The 21,481-nt window shown below is 38.5% G+C and overlaps 2 protein-coding genes across 3 annotated transcripts; one reads left to right on the top strand and one right to left on the bottom strand.

Annotated features, from left to right (window-relative positions):
• The first annotated feature begins 676 nt into the window (after nt 1-676).
• On the top strand, nt 677-15,781 carry si:dkey-195m11.11. Its single transcript, XM_017720217.2, has 8 exons — nt 677-786; nt 1,284-1,331; nt 3,066-3,371; nt 6,087-6,404; nt 8,519-8,833; nt 8,922-9,049; nt 12,307-12,481; nt 14,452-15,781. Exons 1-8 carry the CDS (start codon nt 765-767, stop codon nt 14,643-14,645), a joined length of 1,506 nt encoding a protein of 501 aa, XP_017575706.1. The 5' UTR covers nt 677-764; the 3' UTR covers nt 14,646-15,781.
• Nucleotides 15,695-21,277, bottom strand: LOC108440969 (intermediate filament protein ON3-like). Of its 2 annotated transcripts, none has more exons than XM_017720197.2 (9): nt 20,700-21,277; nt 18,312-18,520; nt 18,105-18,165; nt 17,906-18,001; nt 17,638-17,802; nt 17,419-17,544; nt 17,102-17,322; nt 16,933-16,991; nt 15,695-16,831 (listed from the first exon to the last, which is right to left on the bottom strand). In XM_017720197.2, exons 1-9 carry the CDS (start codon nt 21,135-21,137, stop codon nt 16,644-16,646), a joined length of 1,563 nt encoding a protein of 520 aa, XP_017575686.1. In that variant the 5' UTR covers nt 21,138-21,277; the 3' UTR covers nt 15,695-16,643. The 2 variants fall into 2 exon arrangements, with proteins under 2 accessions (XP_017575686.1, XP_017575695.1); XM_017720206.2 differs by having other exon boundaries at nt 16,939-16,991.
• Nucleotides 21,278-21,481: the final 204 nt, after the last annotated feature.

Below are 21,481 nucleotides of genomic sequence, written 5' to 3'. Positions count from 1 at the left end.
ACAACAAAGTTTTTCCATTGATCAGACTGAAAATGCAAGTTAACCTTTTGAGGTTTTGGTTCTTTACTGCCAGACTTGCTTATTTAAAACTAGTGTGATCTAACAAGAACAAAGAAGAAGCGAAACCTTTGGAAACAACAGTTGAATGAGTATTAGAAAACATATTATGCATTCATTTAAATCTGAATCTTTTTTACTTAGGACTACACTCTCATAAAAGTGCCACTAAGGGTTACCCCTTAAGTCACTGGAGTGGTATCCTCAGGGGTACATCTACAGTGCCTTTAGTCATGGATCATAATGGCACCATTATATACTATACTATTTATTATATACCACATACTATAGAGTTTATATTTCTAATATAGCTCATAATCTTTTTAAGCTACATAGACTTTGTACACTGTCCTTACATGAGGCTCATTTTACTTGTCCAGGTTAAAATGTTATGGCCCTTTTTGAATGGAAAATTTATGTAATCTAAAAACATATTTAAGGCTAATTGTTGTACCATTGAGGTATATTTACACTGTTTTTATTTCAATGAAAAAAAAGTTCAATGAATAAGAATGTTTCTCATTCTAAATAGAAAAATGGCCATGCCAAAAGTGTCTGTCTGCTTCTCACACTGAAAAAAAGAAGTGAGGGTCCAGTGTGTTGTGTAACATCCTTTCACCACAGAGAAATTTCTGTTCTTTACCAATCTGTACTTAACACATGTTGCACTTCAACATCTCTCATTTTCAGCCACCTCACTGGATAAAATGCTTCTCTACAGCACAGCCGGTAAGTGTCCAAGTGTCTGTTGGACTATTTATCACTACTTAGAGTATCATATTGCTGTGGTCAGAGGAAAATCTCCATTTTTGACGTGTTTCAGTTTTTGAGATATTTTGAAAATGCCTGCTGCCCTTTATATTGTATGTAAATGTCATGATCAACGGACCAAAATAAATGGCCAAAAATGACTTTGAAAAAAGTCTGGTTCCATAGACTTACATTAAAAGTAAAGTTTTTTTCCTTCTCCTGTAAAGTTATCATTTTGGGGGTACAGGGTTTTGTTCTGACAAAAGCAATACATATATAATCATATTTTAACATAAATACATAAGTACAGGTAGATAATTTAGATAATGTGTGATGTTGCCTTTATGAAACAGTGGGATAATAAAAGCTGTACAATTAGACTGCATGCAGTTTGTGCAGGTGTTTGTATGCGTAGTGTTGGATATGTCTGAAAGAAGTTTACTCTATATGACTTTAATTATTCTTTCACTTTTTAGCTGTTGTGTTCTGCATAGTTGTGAACTGTATGCACGTAGAGTCGCAGGGTAAGTCTGACATCATGAAAAATCCTTATTTGTGTGTTATATTCATTGATTGATCGCTCCTATATTTGACAAAAATGAAAATTAAATTCCACAACTCATTTTTGGCTCATAGGCTAAATTTTGACCTCCATGTATAGAATGACAGACTCTTCAAAAGGGATCTTGAAATATAAAATGTATGCCAAATCTTGAGGACAGAAACCTTTTTCTTATCCAAGAACACCTTTTAAAATAAAAGCTAATTGATTTGTTAGATGTTAGCAGAAACTATACTTTTGATCTTTTATCTGTCAATAGTTGTCTTTTTTGTTGTAAGAATTACAAAATAGATCAAATAAAACCTTATACACCACATAAACAAGGTAAAAACTATGCCCACATAAATACATTGTGTGTGTAAATTTGAAGTGGATATCTGCACTCGAAGTATATTAAATAATAAAAACAAAGTGGTCAAGATTTTTTCATGCTGTACATTGTTTAGAGTGAGCTTTACATGTACAACAAATATCAATGCAATATCGTGATTACCATTATAAAAACCATTTAAAACCATTACAAACCATTTCATTATAAATCAGCTGTTATTCTTTTCAAAATCTTGTTATATCCAAAATTGTTACAAATGAAAATATAGCATTTTAGAATTAAACGCTTCACTTGATTTCTGTAGTGTTATCTACGACCCAATTTCCAAAAAAAATTGGGATGCTGTGCAAAATGTAAATGAAAACAAAATGCAACAATGTGCAAATCATTTAAAACCTATATTTATTTGAAAATAGGACAAAGACAACATATCAAAAGTTGAATGAGAGAAATTTTATTGTTCTTTGACAAATAGATGCCCATTTTGAATTTGATGCCAGCAACACATTCCAAAAAAATTCAGGACGGGGGCAACAAAAGACTGGTCTTTCAGAAGTAGAGATGGGAAGGGGTTCACCACTGTGAAAGACTGTGTGTGCAAATAGTACAACAATTCAAGAATAACGTTTCTCAATGTATAACAGCAAGAGGTTGGAGATTTTATCATCTACCATTCATAAAATCATTAAAAGATTTAGACAACCTGGAGAAATCTCTGTATGCAAAGGACAAGGATGAAAACCAGGACTGGCTAGCCAAGATCTTTGGGCCCTGAGGAGGCACTGTGTAACGTGGGGGAGCTATGATGAGACAGATGCATATGCTGACAGAAGCGAGATTTATTAGGGGCAAATACATACTCAGGGTCTAAACAGTCCAGGGTCAGAGAGCCAACACAGAGAGAACAAGGGACAGACATGACAAAAAGGAATACAGAATAAACACAACTGAAGCCAGAAGAACAAACACCATACAATGCAAAGACCAGCAAACAGATAGGGAAAAGCACAGGGCTTAAATACAAGAACAGGTTAACAAGACACAGGTGGTTAACAATATGCAGGTGTGAACAATCAAGGGCAGGGTTTGGAAGCAAGGGGGCAGGACAGAGAAGAATCAAAACAAGGAAGCACATGGACAAGACCAGATGTAAACAAAAGCACCCTATGAATTAAGAATGGAATGTCACTCAATTCAAATGTGTGTGAAGGCAGATGACCAAATGCTTTTGGAAATATAGTGTATATATATTGGTTTTGTGCCTGTGTGAATTCCCACAAAACAATATTACATGAAAGCGTGTAAGAATAAGGTTTGTGTTAATGATGAGTGTGTGTACTGACACTCTCTCTGTCTTCCCTTCAGCATCTCTCCCACTCCCTTCTCTGTCACTACATCCTTCAGTGAATGCAAATGACATTGAGATGTTTTCCACTGTGAAGCTTCTCTGTGCAATCCCAGACAAAGCTCCCTTCCCTGTAGCAGTGTTTGTATCTCGCGCTGATGATCCAGCTGAAAACCCAGAGCCCTGGCCGAAACTTCAGAGAGCAGACACCATCCCTTTTCCCATCGTCATGAAGCCTGGAATGGAAGGAGCATATGTTTGCTGGTACAAATCTACTAAAACAAAAGAAAACTCTGGACTCAGCAGCCCTGTTGACCTATTCATAAGTAAGTGACCTAAACTGTGTGTGTGCGCGCTTATATTATGCCTTTTTAGAAGGACAACAATGTTTTGACCATGTATTTGACTGTATATTGTTGCTGTCCAAAGAAAAACAAAACAAAAATCTCCAAAATAGTGTCTTTACAGAGAGAACAAAATCATTCTTTACTTTCAATGTAAGTTAATGTAAAGATATTTTCTTTCAAGCAGCTTTAAACATTTCTGATCCACTCATTATTGATTTTTCACACAATTTTAAGGACAACTGACTTGCACAAATGATGTAGAAGAGTAAAAATGTAAAAAAAATTTTTTTGAAATGCAGTATATTGTTCCTAAGGAATTACATTTCCTGGTGGAGTGCTCGTTTATTTAGATTATCATTAATAATAACAAATTATTTTCTGAAAAAATGTGTATTGTATCATACTTCATGTTAGCCGCCTTTTTATAGAAGCGATAAGCTACTTGAGGCATTACCTGAGATTTTATCATAGGGAAGGGAGTTTTAGGCACTCCACATATATATATATATGTATATATGTATATATATATATATATACACTGCTCAAAAAAAATAAAGAGAACACTCAAATAACACATCCTAGATCTGAATAAATGAAATATTCTCATTGAATACTTTGTTCTGTACAAATTGTGATTGTGCTGACTACAAAATCACACAAAAATCATCAATGGAAATCAAATTTATTAACCAATGGAGGCCTGGATTTGGAGTCACACACAAAATTAAAAGTGGAAAAACACACGACAGGCTGATCCAACTTTGATGTGATGTCCTTAAAACAAGTCAAAATGAGGCTCAGTATTGTGTGTGGCCTCCACGTGCCTGTATGACCTCCCTACAATGCCTGGGCTTGCTCCTGATGAGGTGGTGGATGGTCTCCTGAGGGATCTCCTCCTGGACTAAAGCATCCGCCAACTCCTGGACAGTCTGTGGTGCAACGTGATGTTGGTGGATGGAGCGAGACATGATGTCCCTCCAAAGAAATGCCACCCCACACCATTACTGACCCACTGCCAAACCGGTCATGCTGAAGGATGTTGCAGGCAGCAGATCGCTCTCCACGGCGTCTCCATACTCTGTGAACCTGCTTTCATCTGTGAAGAGCACAGGGCGCTAGTGGCGAATTTGCCAATCCTGGTGTTCTCTGGCAAATGCCAAGCGTCCTGCACGGTGTTGGGCTGTGAGCACAACCCCCATCTGTGGACGTCAGGCCCTCATACCATCCTCATGGAGTCGGTTTCTAACCGTTTGTGCAGACACATGCACATTTGTGGGCTACTGGAGGTCATTTTGCAGGGCTCTGGCAGTGCTCTTCCTGTTCCTCCTTGCACAAAGGCAGAGGTAGCGGTCCTGCTGCTGGGTTGTTGCCCTCCTACAGCCTCCTCCACGTCTCCTATTGTACTGGCCTGTCTCCTGGTAGCGCCTCCAGGCTCTGGACACTTCGCTGACAGACAGCAAACCTTCTTCTCCAAAATGGTAACTTTACAGGACAAGGAAAAAACCCACTTTACTTTCAATGTAAGTCAATGGAACCAGAGTTTTTTCCACATCATTTTTGGCCATTTCTTTTAGTCCATTCATCATTAAATGTACACACAATGTAAAGGACAACTGATGCTTCCAAATTATTTTAAAAAAATGAAAAATGGCAAAAATGGAGATACAAGGTTTTCTTCCGACAGCAGCAATATATATATATATATATATATATATATATATACACACACACACACACACACACACACACAATTTACTTTATTTACCATAGTGTATGTGTTTAAATTTGACACAAACGAATCAATCATTTATTTAAAGATGCTCCTTAAAATTTATAACTTATTTTATGACCATAAACAGCAATAACTACACCAAACATTTTCCTATCATTTGAAAGCAGCCTTTCACATCGTTATGGAGGAACCTGCACATGCTTTTTTTTGCAAAACATTAATGTAGCTATATTGGTTAATAGGTTTTCTAGCATGATCAGCTGGTCTGAGCCATGCCACAGCATCTATATTGGTTTAGGTTCGGTGAAATGCTCCCGTACTTTTGAAAGTTTCAGTCTTGCTCTTTGTGCCTCACTTTCTTCTTGCGATCATTCACTATGCTCTTCATTAGTATAGAATGCAGTCATGTCAGACAGTGGAAGCGATATTGCCTGCTGAACGTAGTGTGAACAATAGTGTTACAAATTAGTTACAAGCTGACACAGAAATTCACATTTTTATAATCAATGTCGTTGATTATGTCAACTAATTGTTGCAGCCCCACTCTAATTAACAAGGTGTTTCTGTCCATAGATCTACTGGCTTACTAGATGTCTTTTGAACCATTCTGTGTTACCTGGAGACTATTGTGTGTAAAAAATCCCAGGAGATTTGCCTTATCCAAAATACTCTGAAACACCTTGCCATGATCACATAGATCACATTCCTGCATTCTGATGTTCATGTTTGCTTGTTTTTATGTACTGCACTGCTGCCACATGATTGGCTCATTGAATAACTGCATTATTACGCAAGAGATTCCTAATGAAGTGAAAGTGTGTCCTATATTCATGATCTCACATCCTGGCACTGTGTGGCACTGTGTGTGTGTGTGTGTGTGCGTGTGTGTTTGTGTGTTTGTGTGTAAAAAAGTGTTAAATTATCAAAACATTAAAACTGTCTCATTCTTCTCCTCCATGTAGATTCTATCCCCAAACCCCTAATGTTTCTCCTTCCTTCTCCCATCTTTCCTGTGGGTGGGAGTTATATTGCACAGTGTGAGACTCCAGTTAATGAAATCAGGAATATCACTCTGAGTTTCTATGAGCGTCAGCTTCCCCTCAGTCCAGGCAATGAGAATTTCACCTTCATAGGATCAAGATTTTTACTACCAGGAGAATGGGGAGCAATAATCAATCATACAAACGTTGTTAAATCAGTTGAAATCGCCTGCAGAATGGACGTGTTCTACAAAGGAAGGGTCTTTCAGTCAACTTCCAATCCTATGAAAGCCATCCCAGGTAAAACATTCAGAGAAAGTTGAAGGTTTAAAGAAAATCAGTCTGTCTTTGTGCTGGCCAAATTTGTTTACATATTATTATATATTTGTTTATATATTCTGGCAATATCAAATGAGTATTACCAAGTTAGCATTAATTTAATATATGATTCCATGCTTCCCGAATCCTCCCACTACATATTTTATTTGGACTGGACAGATTTGGGTTATTTTTCTTTCTTTACTTATTGTGTTTTCATTGGGGATGCATTGATAATGATGCTGATAACTGCAAAGTATGCTGTTTTATTTGAAATTTGCCAGACAGAGTTGTCTGTAGGGGCTGTGTTTCATGTAGCATATCAGTTGGACCGAGACATTTTGTCAGTGTACAGTGAGTCACCAAAGAACAAGATTTTTAAAAATTGAGCTTAAAAACCTTTTAAAAACCTTCAGCTTAATAAGCCAATCAAAAGAGTCCAACCTGACAAAAAACCCAACAAAATCTCTTTGGATGTGTTAGCTTCAGCTGTAATTCATGCAGTCAATAGGCTACAGGAACTATTGTTGAAAGAGGTAGCTGCAAGACTATAAAATGTACTTACTTCCTGTAAGTAAGTAGCTTACTCATTAGAGTATCATACTCATTAAGTACTCTTACTCAGTCTGAAATAAAATGGTGAATGAATAACTTTATGCAATAACAATAGCAGTATAGGTGTATAGCAGTATCCTTTCAACAAAAAAACACCTTGGGAGCCCATGTCCATTTTGCCATCATGGCTGTAAATATGTCTCAGTATGCACTAATGTACTAGAATAGGACAAAAAACATAATATAAATGAAAATGCAGACCTGATTTGCTCTGCTTTAAACTTTAGCTGAGCTATAGCCAATCTCCAGCAGGAAACTTTTCCACAAAAGTAGAATAGTTTCTTGTGAAATGTCTAACTTTTTATGATGCTGAAGGTTGCTTCTTAATCGCCAGCTTCTTGTCGAATTTTCCTGTTTCACCTTAAATAGTGCCTGAGGTGCCAGAATGCAATTGCTGCACCAATTAATGGGAATGGAAAAATTCAAACAAGAAGCTGGTGAATGAGAAACTGACTTTTTAGTGTTTGACAGTTTCTCGTTGCAGATTAAATGCATCAGGAAACCAGCTGGAGTGATTATGAATGCAGACAAGTCCATTTGTCTTCAAATTCTCAATGTTCATTGTAAATCTTTCTCTTTGCCCTATTATTAGCTGCTAGCAAGGCGAGATTGTTGCCTGTGTTGCTATGTAACCAGCAGTCTGCATGCCAACCTTCAGGGTTAAAGAGTAAACAAGTATTTTATATTGGTTTCAGACAGTTTATTGTTAACAGTGTTAGAACAATAGACAGAGCTATATTTTACTGCAAATTAAGATTATTTTAATTTGACCTGAAAATCGAATTCTGCTCTGGAGCCGCACTTGAGCACAAAAGATACACATGCAGCTCCAGAGCCACATGTTGCCGACCGCTGAAATAGACAATTGGCCAGCACTGAACTACTTGTATCTAACATATCGTTGCTGTTGGAAGAAAACCTTGTATCTCCATTTTTGGAATTTTTCAATTTTTGACATAATTTGAAAGTATCTGTTACTCTTTATATTGTTTGTAAATTTTGTGATGAGAGGCCTCAAAGAAATGACCCAAAATGACCTGGGAAAAATTCTGGTTTGATTGACTTACATTGAAAGTGAAGTATGTTTTCTCCTTCTCCTGTAAAGTTACTATTTTGGAGATACAAGGTTTTCTTCCGACAGCAGCGATATGTATCTACGCTATAAAAAACTGCTGTAGATTTACAGTGTTACTTTTATAGCAAAAGACCACTATGTTATTTTACTGGATCATGCTGTAAAAGATTGGTCATTTTGTGTGATGCATTGGTTTACAATTACATACCAAGCAGTACTATTTACAATAATTGGCCAGAGTTGCCACTAAAGTATTGTAAATATTACAGTAAATAATTGTAAAGAAATGTACAGTAAAAAATATTTATTTATAGGTTATTTGCTGTAAATATACAGTACTTTCCTGGCAACATAAATGTAAATGTAATTTGATCATGCCTGTGCTTGTATTTTGTTGTTGCTCCAGATGAACTGCCAGCGCATCTGTATTCCAGTACTCGTAAGTCAATGTCCTGTGCAGGATACCTACTTCTTAGAGTGAAGGAGGATTGGACACCCATATGTTTCCAAAATAAGTACACCAACAATGAAAAAGATTTGGCTAACATAGTGTGCAGGGAAGTGAATTGTGGCCATGCGCTAACGTGGAACACATATACAACTGACAGTATGAATGCCATGGCAACACCAAGATGTACTGGGAAAGAGAACAGGATAGCAGAGTGTCCCATTTATAACCCAAAGGACTGTGAAAAAAAATTACTCCATGTTATCTGCTCAGGTGAGTGAGAGGAACATAAACCACACATACACTTTTCAATATTTTCCCTCAGTGTTTTATGTCTCCCACTGCTCTGTCTTTCTGGCAGGTGCCTTGCCCCCTCCTAAGCTCTCTGTGAAAGACCATGGTTCTGGTCCCTGGGTGTACATCAAGCCTAAAGAGTCTGCAACACTCATCTGCACTTTAGAGTCACACTCAATGGAAACAGATGAATGGGTAACATGACTAAAATGTGACTGTGGAATGATTTTTATGTTTTGTGGATTTACATGGTATGGCTGCAATTACTTGGTGACTTTTTACATGGGCCAAAATAGGGGAGAACATATCCCAGTGCTTTTTAATGAACAGTTTTTACCCCCCCCCCTCCCCCACACTTTCATGTTAGGTAATGTTTGTGCACATTGCTATTTGCACATTATCTGGGTGATAGAATTCTATGTGATGTAGACTACAGTGCTCAAAGGTAGATTTTGGACACTTAAATCTTCATTTGTTTTTTATATTATTCAGCTTGTTAATGTAATGTAAAAATGTGTTTTACCATATTCAAAAATACATAATTTCATCTTTATTATGACTCATCAATTTATACTTTGAGCCCAAGTGAGTAATAGCATGCTAGAAAACATTCACCTAAACAATCATTTTACCTTAAAACAAATTTTGAGACACTAGTCCAAATGCATTCACATTCAAAGCAGAGATCTCCAACGTAGCATCCAACACAGCCAATGCTAAACTTAATTAACATTCTGAAAGATGATGAAAGTTAGAAAACTGAGAATACTTGAATATTAAGTGAATTCATCTGACAAAAATTCTGTCCTGGTAATAAAATATGTATGAGAAAGACAAAACATCATGAGTTAAAAATGTACAGAAGTGGTGAAAAGAGACAGAATGAGTTCAAAACTTGCCACACCAGCCATTCAAACGAGAGCATGCAACAAAATACTGATCAAAAAATATTAAATACTAACCTATATAAAAAATAGACACACTGATGTTTCTCCCTGTAAGGCTTGAGTACTTTTATGAGTGTTCAGTCATTAGGGGCATGATTTTGAGTTTACTAAACCAGTTGGTATAACTTTTCAGTTGAATGCAAATGAATGAATGATAACTTTATCTTGGAAATAATAAATAAGCAAGCCACAAATTGTTTTCAAAGTGTGTCCCAAGACAATGTTTGAGCACTGTATCCCACTGAACTATATAGGCCTGTTACAATTATTACTTGACTGTTGATTATTATAATTTCTTGAGCGCAATTATTTCAAACTAATCCTAGTTATTTAAGCTGATTGCTGTCATTTTTTCATATTTGCATTCTTTTTCTGTATCCTATGTTTACATCACAACAAAAATTAACTGGTGCATCTTTATCAGTTGGGTTGACAAGTCATTTAACTTGCTATCACATGTTTAGGGTTTGCCAAGTACCTTATGATTGTTTGTTTGCTAAGTCGTACGAGACGACACATGATTCAATATGATAAACATATTTCCCTAGAATTTGTCATGCATTACAGCGGCTCCATAACATAAACACCCACATAAACAAGAGATGAGAAAAAAAACTCATTTACAATCCGACAATCAAGTAACACACCTTACAGAAGCACCACAACAATACACTTTATACCATCTCCAAATTCCCCAGTTACCCCAGTATTGCACAGTGTGTATTTCACACCATGAGTACTTATATGCTGTTTTATTAACCCCTTGAACCCTAATCTTATTACACACTAGGGTTTATTATTCAGTAACTACAGGCACTTCAGTGCGAATTGACTGAGCTATTCTTAGGTTGTAGAAGTGTGTAATAAAACTTTTGGCCCGGTGGTCAGCCTTGGCCATTGAAATGGAGAAGTATCACAACAGAATGAGGGATAAAAGAGTCTCGAAACTTATTAAGTAATGGATTTGGTACTCTAAAATGTCTGTTTGAAGGCAAAATAATGTATTCATTATGTGGCACGTGATAGATCAGACAAAATACTATACACTTAGCTTTCCATATTTTTCATATAAGCTACTATAGAGCCATTCTCCAAACACTGACCTACAGTCTTTGAACTAATATTTTACCATCGGCAACTATGTGCTGTCACACGGTATTGCATCACACTCTGGATTTCTGTAGTGTAAAACAAAAATAAAATCTATTTCTTGGCCCCAAAAAAGCTTAACATGAAAGAAAATATATATGTAATTGTACTTTACAGAAAATATAATCAGTATGACTATTTCAAGATAATTTTGCCTCTTCATTAAGTGCTCATTCTTGTATCTACACTCTTGGTCCATTTTACCATTTGGGGGAATTTGTATCTCTACAGTTACAGACTGTAGTTCTTTACATATTTTGTCAGCCTCCTTTTACCCTGGAACTAACATGATGTGGTGTGTTTCTGTGTGTTGTACTGATATGAGTGGATCAGACAGTACTAGCAGCACAACTCCAGCAGCACTGCTGTGCCTGATCCACTCATACCTGCGCAACACACACTAACACACCACCACCATGTCTGTGTCACTACAGTGCAGAGAATGAGCCAACACCCAGATAATACATGCTCTGAGGTGGTCCTGTGTAGGTCCTGACCATTGAAGAACAGGGTACAAGGGGGCTAACAAAGTATGCAGAGAAACAGATGGACTACAGTCTGTAATTGTAGAAGTGCACCTAAGTAGTAAATGGGCATTTGTAGGGCATAACCTGCTTAATTTCCTTTGCCTTTTTGCCTTATTATTTCATAATAAGAGAATTTCATTTGCACCAATCTTATAGTCTGTTGGTATCCTATTGAAATAGATGAATGCTATTCTTATCCATCGATAGAGCTAATAAAGTAGAATCAGGCAGAATCATCTGAAAATTAAAAATGTATATTTGCAGAACAAGGGTCTTTGCTAATATTGTCATACTCTCAAAAGAAAATGTAAGCTTGCAATCACTATGCACCTCCCCCAATACACACACACACACACACACACATAACCACACAAACTTCTGAAACCAAAGGTACATTAGACATTACATTTAGACATTGATAATGCTTATCATATACAATACTATACAGTCATAGATGTAAAGCTCCATGTTTTCATATCATGGTACACTGCTGAACACAGCTACACTAGGCAGTGACTGCACAGTTAGCTAATATTGCAAGTTATTTACATATCCTTATGAAACACTTAATATTGATGCGGTGATACAAGTTCTGTTATGTTCGCTATATTGGCATTCATAGGATGGCAGCAGGAATTCTCCTGTAGCTAAAATAGTGTTGCTGAAACTCCACTAATATTTATTTCTACAACCCAGCTAATCTAAACAGAAATCTGAGAATAAGTATGTTCAGCTTACGAGTCAGCTTTACATACATTAGTCACGTTTATGGAAAAGACGGTTTCTTAACAGACATCATAAAACAAAGGATTAAATTTTCTCTTTACAGATATACCTCACAATAACATACAAAGGACAGGAACTCACCTCCTCAAGAACCAGTTCAGACATCACGGGCAACATCTGGAGTATAGAGTATACGTTGCCATCAGACAAGCGAGAAGGAGAGTTTGCCTGCTTTGCCCGTCTAAGCTCAAAAAACAGCAACTCAGTACACATCTACAGTACGTACCCTTCCCATGCTCTGTTACTACCCTCATATCTTATACACTGAGTTGAGCAAGGACGCTTGATGACAGTAAATGTTTACTTTGCAATTTGAAACAAGACATTACAGGCGAACAGGGTAATTTAGATATCATGTATTCAAGTGTTGCAAAAAAACACATGTAGTGTTTGTGTGAATGATATAAGTTAAAAAGAAATAGACAATTCGAACCTTCTTGTATCTATACTGTCTGTCCATTTTATCAGCCCCACTCACCATGTAGGTATTTGTAATCCATCTATTTCTCTTTGTTAGCTCCCTGGTGTCCTCTTCTTCAATGGTCAGGAACCACCAGGACCTGGTGGTGGGGTGAAGGATCATTCTCAGCACTGCAGTGATACTGATGTGGTGGTGGTGGTGTGTTAGTGTGTGTTGTGCTGGTACAAGTTGATCCGCCACAGCAGTGCTGCTGAAGTCTTTATACACTGTGTCCACTTACTGTCCACTCTATTAGACACTCCTTCCTTGTTGGCCCAACTTGTAGACGTTAAGTCAGAGACAGCAGCTCATCTGTTGCAGCACAGTTTGTGTTTTTCATCCTCCATCAGTGGTCACAGGACGTTGCTTACAGGCCACTGTCGGCTGGTTGTTTTTGGCTGGTGGACTATTCTCAGCCCAGTAGTGACACTGAGGTGTCTAAATACTCCAGCAGCACTGCTGTGACTGAACACACACTTTACATGCCACCACCACATCAGTGTCACTGCAGTGCTCCGGTGGGGTTCTTACCATTGAAGAACAGCATAAAAAAGTATCTAAGAAAGTATGCAGAAAAACGGATGAACTTTATGGTAAGTGTTGCTGATAAAATGGACAAAGAATGTAGATACGAGAAGGTGGACTTAATGAAGTGACGGGTGTTTATGGATATTCTAGTTTTTCAGCGACATTTATGACATTTGTTCTGATAGCTCCTATTACTTGTCTGTCAGCAGAAAGTCCCACCTCTTATTTACAGCCATCTACACAGATTTAAAAAAAAAACACACAGATTAAAAAAAAATGTAGCCTGCAATGTTAGGTAAAGTCACAAGAAAGTCAATATATCACTTGGTGCTAATGGATACGGTATATCTCCAAAAATCTACAAATACCTGATCCGTCTTTTCCTCTGAAATCAAGGGTGTTCATTTGAAGTTTGTGCCCCTTTGCTACAGTAACAGTCTCTACTCATTGCTATGAGGATTTGCTTGCATTATGCCAAAAGAGCATTAGTGAGGTCAGGTACTGATATTTTTATTAGTATGATAAGCTTTAATGATAATTATATAACCTACAGGGTGGCGCTTCTCTTTTTAATCAGTTTATGTTTTTGTTTTTGTTTCGTGTTGCTCTGCAAGCTGATTAATTGCAACTTATGAGGCCTGACAAGCGAAGAAATTAGATAAAAAAAAGTCATGCATGCTTAAAAAATATAAAAATATGCATGCATAAAAAAAATCTCAATGCATGCACAATGCAGTGGCATGCTAACAAGCCAGAAAATTCAGACTTTACTCTCAAGTTCACATATGTTTCAGCTTTTTGCCATTTTGAAACTTCTAGGTGTGAATATGATTTAAAAAACACTCATGCTATCCTTCACCACTAGATGGCCTTCATGGAACTTCATTTTTTTTTTTTTTTTTTTTTTAAGTAAGCTGTATTAATCAATTACAGCGAGCAAGAACCATGTGCACACTCACTTTATTTAAATTTACTTGATTGATCTAATGAAAGGTTATAATTAGCTGATGAGTTAGTCAGGCCAGGAACAAACATCAGTGCTTCTTAATGTGATGTTGGGTATTGATACAGCCAGGCAGAATGTAGGCGAGTATTAATGCAGAATTCAATTTTCAACTTTTGCAAAGTTATTTTGCACATGTACATAGTATTTTAACTCTTTTACTCCCTCATTTGTGTATCTGTTGTTTCTCTCTGCAGTTTATGATCCTCCATCTACTGGAGCAATAGCTGCTGCTGTTATCACTACACTAGCAGGAGCAGCAATTCTCATCTGCATGTGCATATTTCGCACCAGTGAAGAGGTTGAGTGTATTGAGCCAGCTGTAGCAGTGCCTTCCTCAAGCATTGAGATATCGCAACCTGTCTTGGTTAGCCGCCCGCTATGTTGTTAAAGGGAAATTCTTCCAGTTTATCAGAAATTCTGCATAAACCAATCACAGGTGTAAACAGAGTCAGTCAGAGTGGTTTTACATGAAATGGTTCATTATAGAGAAGTTTAGAGACTCAGATTTTAGAGTGGTGGTGACAGGAACCAGGGGTAGCAATGTCTACATAAATATTGCCATTTTATTTACTATTCAAAACAACCAGAGAACCTAATATGTTTCTTTTGAGTTTTTATGTGCAATGTTGATATTGGCAATAAATCTGAAAAAAAAATTGTTTTCTTTCCATACAATTGTTTTGCAAAACAATGCTTTAGGCATCAGGCAGCATATATGTGTAATAATTTAATATAATAATGTAGTATAATAACTTTTACTATATATTATAGTATAGTATATAATATAACTTTATAATAACTAAGGTAGCTTTTACAGGCATTGATTGCTTCAGAAATCTAGTCACTGTCACCACCACTGGGAATAGTGCTGAGAATGGAGTTTTACACATGTGGAGTTTTACAAATATTCAAAATAAATCTGTTTACATCTCTATGTTTATTTTACTTTAATTATGCAGACAATTGTATAATTTTCAACCACATTAATTGAATATGAACTATGAACTACATATGAACTACCATTTAAACTTAGGTATGATGCCTTTTTAGTATATGTTTAAGTATGTTAGTGAGTTTTATATTTTTATATTTTATAAGATGAAGCTTTAAATTTATACATGTTTACAATGAAATGTAAAACGTAAATGTTTTCTGAATTACAAACATTGTTTCATATCCTATCACTATCCTCAGTATAAGCAATTTTATTTTTAAAATAAGGGAGTAGCATCACTTTATTTCTTTGTTGACTGTGTAATAAATGTAATGTGGTGATTCTATCACCATCCTGATGAGCAAGAGTAACTACTCTCATATCCTTTCCTTTATTTTTTAATATACTTCTGTTTTGTTTTTTTTATCATTGGTGCAAATAGGATCTTATGCATGTTTAATCATTAAAAAAGTCAACAACAGCAATGAAAGACAACAAGAGAATTATAGATCTCAGATTTATTTCATTCAGTTTTGAAGATGTTACAAAGTCAATTTCCAAAAAATAAAATAAATCTGGTCCTCACATAATTCTGTTTTTGCATTGTTTTCATGATGTAGAAAATCAAGTATGGCACAGCCTGAGAAAAATGGATTGAGACCCTTAATTCTGCTCTGGTGGCATTTTGAGCATAGGGGTGGGATGGAGCACAAACATAATGGAGTTTACAGCTGCCAAATCAGCAGGTGCCACTGTACACAGTCCAATGAGGGTCATCCTCAGAAGCCCATAAGTGATATGAGTTTTGCCAGAACAAATCTGCTCACAGTGTAAAATCACTGGACCATATTACCTAAACATTGTTACAGTTGCGTCTTACTAGCAGCAGATGAATGGTAGCAGAAAGCCTCTACCTAGATGAGCCCTTTTGAACCTGTATAGAAATTCTCTGATCTAGTGTTGCCATGGCACTGCTTCTGGTCATGATAATGGAACTTCCTGTCCTTCAGTGGTTTTAGTGTATTGAATTGTTGCTGTCTTTTTCAACTTTTATCTCCATCTAGTCATCCTTTCCCCAAATATGTCAGTGCAGAAAACAGAGCAAGTCAGAAGTTGGGATCAAACATTTTCCCTTTACATTCTTTCTGTTTTTTGGGTTGCAGTTGAATGAGAAATAAGAGGGAGACATCAGCATACAAGAAGCATTGCTCCCTGGCTGGCCAGACAGGAGCTGTAAGCTACAGACAAATGACATCTAACCAAAAAAGCTCCTCAGAATTTTATCTAGGAAAATCAGACACAAGCCTGTATTCAGAAACAGTAGAGCATCTCCTAGTTGGAGACTTCTAAAAGGGGCTGCTAGTTGGAGCTAATAGCACCATAGATGGTCTAAGTTGAAAGGGTAGTGATGTAGATGCAGGTTGGCAGGGGAGGGAGTTGAGATGCATCTGCTTAGAAGCGTTTGGCGCTGATGGTTTTCGATGAGGATTTGGTGATGACTGAGCTTCCACTGAGGCTGGTGCCACCACTAAGTCCGATTCCACCTCCGATTCCACCTCCGATACCACCTCCGATTCCACCTCCGTAGCCACCTCCGTAGCTACCTCCGTAGCCAAATCCAGAGCTGGCAGAGGAGAAACCTGGAGAGAAAATATGAGATGTCAGATCACCATCTGAGAGACACTTAAATGGCAACATGGTGCAACCGATGAAAATTGTAAGCGATCCTAAATGTATTCACCACCACCTCCAGAGGTCTGCTGCACGTGGATGGTGGCAGAGGATCCTCCAGCAGAGATTCTGGGGAGAAACATATTTAGAGTGAGTTGAGTTTCTAAAAGATTTGAGCATGCACCTAACAGGCCTAAAACTAAATGTATTAAAGTTAGCTGATGCCAAAGTCTCCTCACCTGCTCTCTTCTCCCTCCAACAATTTCCTGTAGGTGGCGATCTCAATGTCCAGGGCCAACTTGACGTTCATGAGTTCCTGGTACTCACGCACCTGGCGGGCCATGTCCTGCTTAGCCCTTTGAAGGGCCTCCTCCAGGTCCTTAATACGGAGCCTAGCATCCTTCACAGCCAGCTCGCCGCGCTCCTCTGCCTCAGTGATCTGAGCCTCAAGGTTAGCACGCTGAAGGAACAAAGAGGGAGTGAAATCGTTAGCATCTCTGCTAGGAAATATGGTCTGTTTATCTCAAAATAATTGCAGATGGTGCTCTATGGCTACCTGTCCCTTGACGGCCTCAATCTCATTCTGCAGGCGAGCGATCATTCTGTTCAGCTCAGCAATCTCAGCCTTGGTTGTACGCAGGTCCTCACCGTACTGGCCAGCTGAGGTCTGCATCTCCTCGTACTAAAACAGATGATGAGAAAAATCAATTCCAGCAACTAAAGGAGTGAATCTCCAAGGCAAAGTTGGATATATGGTTCTGCACAATTTTCCTACCTTCTGTTTGTACCAGCTCTCGGCCTCTGCACGGCTGCGGCTGGCGATGTCCTCATACTGTGCACGCACTTCAGCCACAATGGCGTCCATGTCCAGGTTCCTGCTGTTGTCCATCTCCACAACGACTGATGTATCCTTGATCTGCGACTGCAGCTCATGCAGCTCCTGCATGCAGAACAACAAAGTTTGTTCCAGTCAAGTTTCTCCCCAGGGAAAAATGTTATAAATATTTGATTTCTTTGATCAAAGTAAAATAATAGTCACTTACAGCCTCATAGACTGCCCTGAGGAAGTTGATCTCATCCTGAAGGGCATCAACCTTAGCCTCAAGCTCAATCTTGTTCATGTAGGCAGCATCAACATCCTAAAAAGAAGAGGAGACATGAAGTTATGCTGCTTATTATTGTATACCTTAACATATTATAAAAAGAAAATCTGAAATTCAGATAAGTTATTTGAGTCTATACCTTCTTCAGCAGGACAAACTCGTTCTCAGCAGCAGCACGCTTGTTGATCTCATCCTCGTACCTGCAGAAGGATTATGAAATTTTAAATAAATGCTATTGCAACTCTCGGATGTTAGAATATATAACATTAGCATGTAGCACAGACTGTGACACTCCAAGTTTCATTCAATATAGCCCACTCATATAGCATTAGCTAGTAGTGCATACTTCTTCTTGAAGTCCTCAACCAGACCCTGCATATTCTTCAGCTCTCCCTCCAGCTTAATTTTCTCATTGCCCAGGCCGTCCAGCTGTCTACGCAGGTTTGCAATGTAGGCCTCGAACATGGCATCAATGTTGGAGCGGGTGGTGGTCTGCTCCTGCAGAAGACTCCACTTGGTCTCCAGCATTTTATTCTGCTGCTCCAGGAAACGCACCTGAGGGGAGCAAGACTTGTCTTAGTTTTTGTTTTAGGCTTGTGTATCTTTGTTTAGATATTACTGGCTAACAATTCAGTGAATTCAAATAATGAAAGGACATTTCTTATAGCCATTTCTAAAAAATGAGAGAACAAACGCAATCATTAGTCATAAAAATCTGTGAGTGAATTTGGAAAACTGGATTAATGCATTCAGGAAGATGGCTTGTATTGCTCTTTTGTACTCTTGCCTCTTTTATGCTCTTTCTCCTGGTTTTTATTGTCTGAGGAAACATAAATGGCCATGAGTCATTCTACCAGGCATATTTTTGCAGGGTGGGGTGAAGGGGGGGGGGGGGGAGCGAGTGACAGAGATAGAGTGGACTAACAGGGTGTGTCCATGAGACATGAACTATGGACTTTCCTGAAGGGAAAGAATGAAAAAAAAAATCTTCTTGCCTGAGGCCTCGCCTAGATCTGCATTGCTCCTGAGATGGAGCACTGTACAGATAACATCAGAGACACAGGTTTACCAGCCACACCCAAATAAAGGTTTTGTGCAAGGATGATGACAGATCAACTGTAGTACTGAGCAGCACACACCCTGTCTGAGTCCCCTGCTGGCTTTTTTTGCCTGAGATATGAGCTCATCTTTAGAACATCAGTTCTTAGCTATGACATTTGTGGCAGTACTATCATGTACTCATCTAATAGCCTCCTTTCTGACCTCGGAAAAACTTTAACTTTTAAAAGTTTCTAAGAGGTCTGTTTAATGGAAGGCTGTTTTTGCCTGCATTATCTACCTAGAAAGGCACAGCATTTTACTGCACTGCAACTGGACAGTAAATATGGCTTTGAGGTGTATGTAGCTATTTTCTGCAGACATGAAACCGTCTTTGTTCAGTAAATTGTTCTAGGTTTGTGTGAGTGGGTGTGTATAGCGTAATGTCTACAACCCAGATAACTCATCCTGGTCACACTGTTTCCCACAGGCACTATAAAATACAGGTGTGTGTGCTGACTACATGGTAGGCAGCCATTTGGGGCGTGTCCACACTTGCTTGGAGTGTTTGCCTTTTTCCAAATATAGTATTACCAAATAAGTGACTTGATGTCAGGCCAGGAGAGAAAAGACTAAAAGTCACTGTGAGTAAATCGATGCCTAAAAAATAAAGACATCCAACTAACAAAACCAGTGCATTCGCTGCATGAAATACAGCTGCAAAGTGGGCTAAACTTTGAACTTAATTCCCATCTCTTCTCCCTAGTGTTTGAATATGTGTGAGCATGTGTGACTCATGTGGTTGCTAGATTATGACCTGCTCTCCACCCATGTTTGAACAGACTGCTTTAGCGTTTAGCGAGTTCTTAAAAACAGGCAAAAACAGAGCAGAAAGGCAGTGTTTCTTTTTAGAGCCCACACTTTGATAAGTAGTTGGCATGGGTGTTGTAAATAAAGCAAGCTCAATTCACTACAACTGAATGTGATTTGATAGATTGCTTGGATTTTACTGCCCTTTCACTGCTGAGGCCTCTCTGGTGACACGTCAGAGTCTAATGCCAGCAGAGCAGTAACTATGGCAACTTTGAAAAACAGAGGCACTCTAGCCTATACCACAAAATAAATGAATACATGCCTTCCATGCTTCCAACTTGAAGCTGGTGTTCATTTAGGCCCATTGCTTCAAGAGTTTTTTCTTTTTTGCGAGTCAAATGTGTTTGACATTATTTAGCAACCATGTGTAGACTCAAATTCTAGCATAACATTTTTAACTTAGCTTTCTAGATCAAAGTTTTTAGCATTAAATTTTTAGCCAATAGTTGGTAGAGACTGCTTTTTAACTGAGAGACTGAAAACTAGCCATGCTAGCTATTGGTTTAGTCTTCTGCAACTGCTGGTTTAGCCTAAGGTGATAATGAAGTATTCAGGGTTAAAGGTCATCAGATTAAAGGTCGGGCATATATCAAAGGTGTTGTCTGTTGGTGCCTTTGTGAGCTAATTGCATTTACTGAAAAGCAGGTGTCACACTAGCAAGCAAAACCAATTCATTATTACCTATATCTATATTTATACTCTGAAACTTGCAGCCATTTAACCCCTTTAGTGGTAGTTATTATGATAGTTATTATTCAGTAACTAATGAGTTACATAGTTATTAGCATTTAAATTGTTCTGAATTAAGGAGAAGCAGTCATACCTTATCAATGAAGGAGGCAAAGCGGTTGTTGAGGGTTTTGATCTGCTCTTTCTCTTGTGTGCGCACAGCCTGGATGGTGGGGTCAATCTCCAAGTTGAGGGGGGCCAGGAGGCTCTGGTTGACTGTCACAGCGGTAATAGGTGCCGGAACGAAGCCTCCGCCAAAGCCTCCACCAAGGCCTCCGCCATAGCCTCCGCCAAAGCCTGCACTAAGGCCACTGCCAAAGCCATAGGCTCCACTTACTCCTCCGCCAATGCTGCTGCTGCTGAAGCCACCACCGTAGACAGGGCCAGCACCTACAACGGAGCGGCGGACCGTGCTGACCCGGCTGCTGCCGACACTGGGGATGGCGTAGGCTGACTGGGTGGAGTAGCTTTTCCTCACGGAGGCACTACTAGGGCCTTTAAAGCTGTAGCTGACCTGTCTGGTGCTTGCCATGTCTCTGGATGTCTGTATTGGATGTCTCTTTGCAGAGACGAAGAAAAAGCAAGAGAGGAGTGTGGAGCCTAGTGGAAGAGGAGGAGGAGGTTGCTCACAAAGGAGAGTCAAAGTCCCTCTGTGTGCTTCTCCACTGCTGGCCACCTCCTTTTATTTGATCACAGACCACAGGGGTGGGGCTGGTCATTCTCACACACACTCACCCACTCATAGATGCACACATACACACACACACACACACACACACACACGCATACACACCCTACCTGTCAAACAGGTATAGAGTGAGAGTGGAAAGATAAGAAGAGTTACACCCTGCCTCAGGCTTTGCCACAAGTGCAGCG

This window comes from Pygocentrus nattereri, chromosome 26 (genome assembly GCF_015220715.1).
Source record: "Pygocentrus nattereri isolate fPygNat1 chromosome 26, fPygNat1.pri, whole genome shotgun sequence".
Lineage (NCBI taxonomy): Eukaryota > Metazoa > Chordata > Actinopteri > Characiformes > Serrasalmidae > Pygocentrus > Pygocentrus nattereri.
Note: the sequence above shows the minus strand (reverse complement) of the source record. Positions and strands in the feature narration are given on the sequence as shown.

What these genes read in the sequence shown, in the direction of transcription:
- si:dkey-195m11.11 (XM_017720217.2), top strand. Translation starts at nt 765, where the DNA reads ATGCTTCTCTACAGCACAGCCG. An exon ending in GCTTCTCTACAGCACAGCCG is followed by an intron (nt 787 to 1,283) that starts GTAAGTGTCCAA and finishes TTCACTTTTTAG; the next exon opens with CTGTTGTGTTCTGCATAGTT. An exon ending in CCCTGTTGACCTATTCATAA is followed by an intron (nt 3,372 to 6,086) that starts GTAAGTGACCTA and finishes TCCTCCATGTAG; the next exon opens with ATTCTATCCCCAAACCCCTA.
- LOC108440969 (XM_017720197.2), bottom strand. Translation starts at nt 21,137, where the DNA reads ATGGCAAGCACCAGACAGGTCAGCTACAGCTTTAAAGGCCCTAGTAGT. An exon ending in GTTGAGGACTTCAAGAAGAA is followed by an intron (nt 18,166 to 18,311) that starts GTATGCACTACT and finishes ATCCTTCTGCAG; the next exon opens with GTACGAGGATGAGATCAACA. An exon ending in TTGAGGCCGTCAAGGGACAG is followed by an intron (nt 17,323 to 17,418) that starts GTAGCCATAGAG and finishes TTGTTCCTTCAG; the next exon opens with CGTGCTAACCTTGAGGCTCA.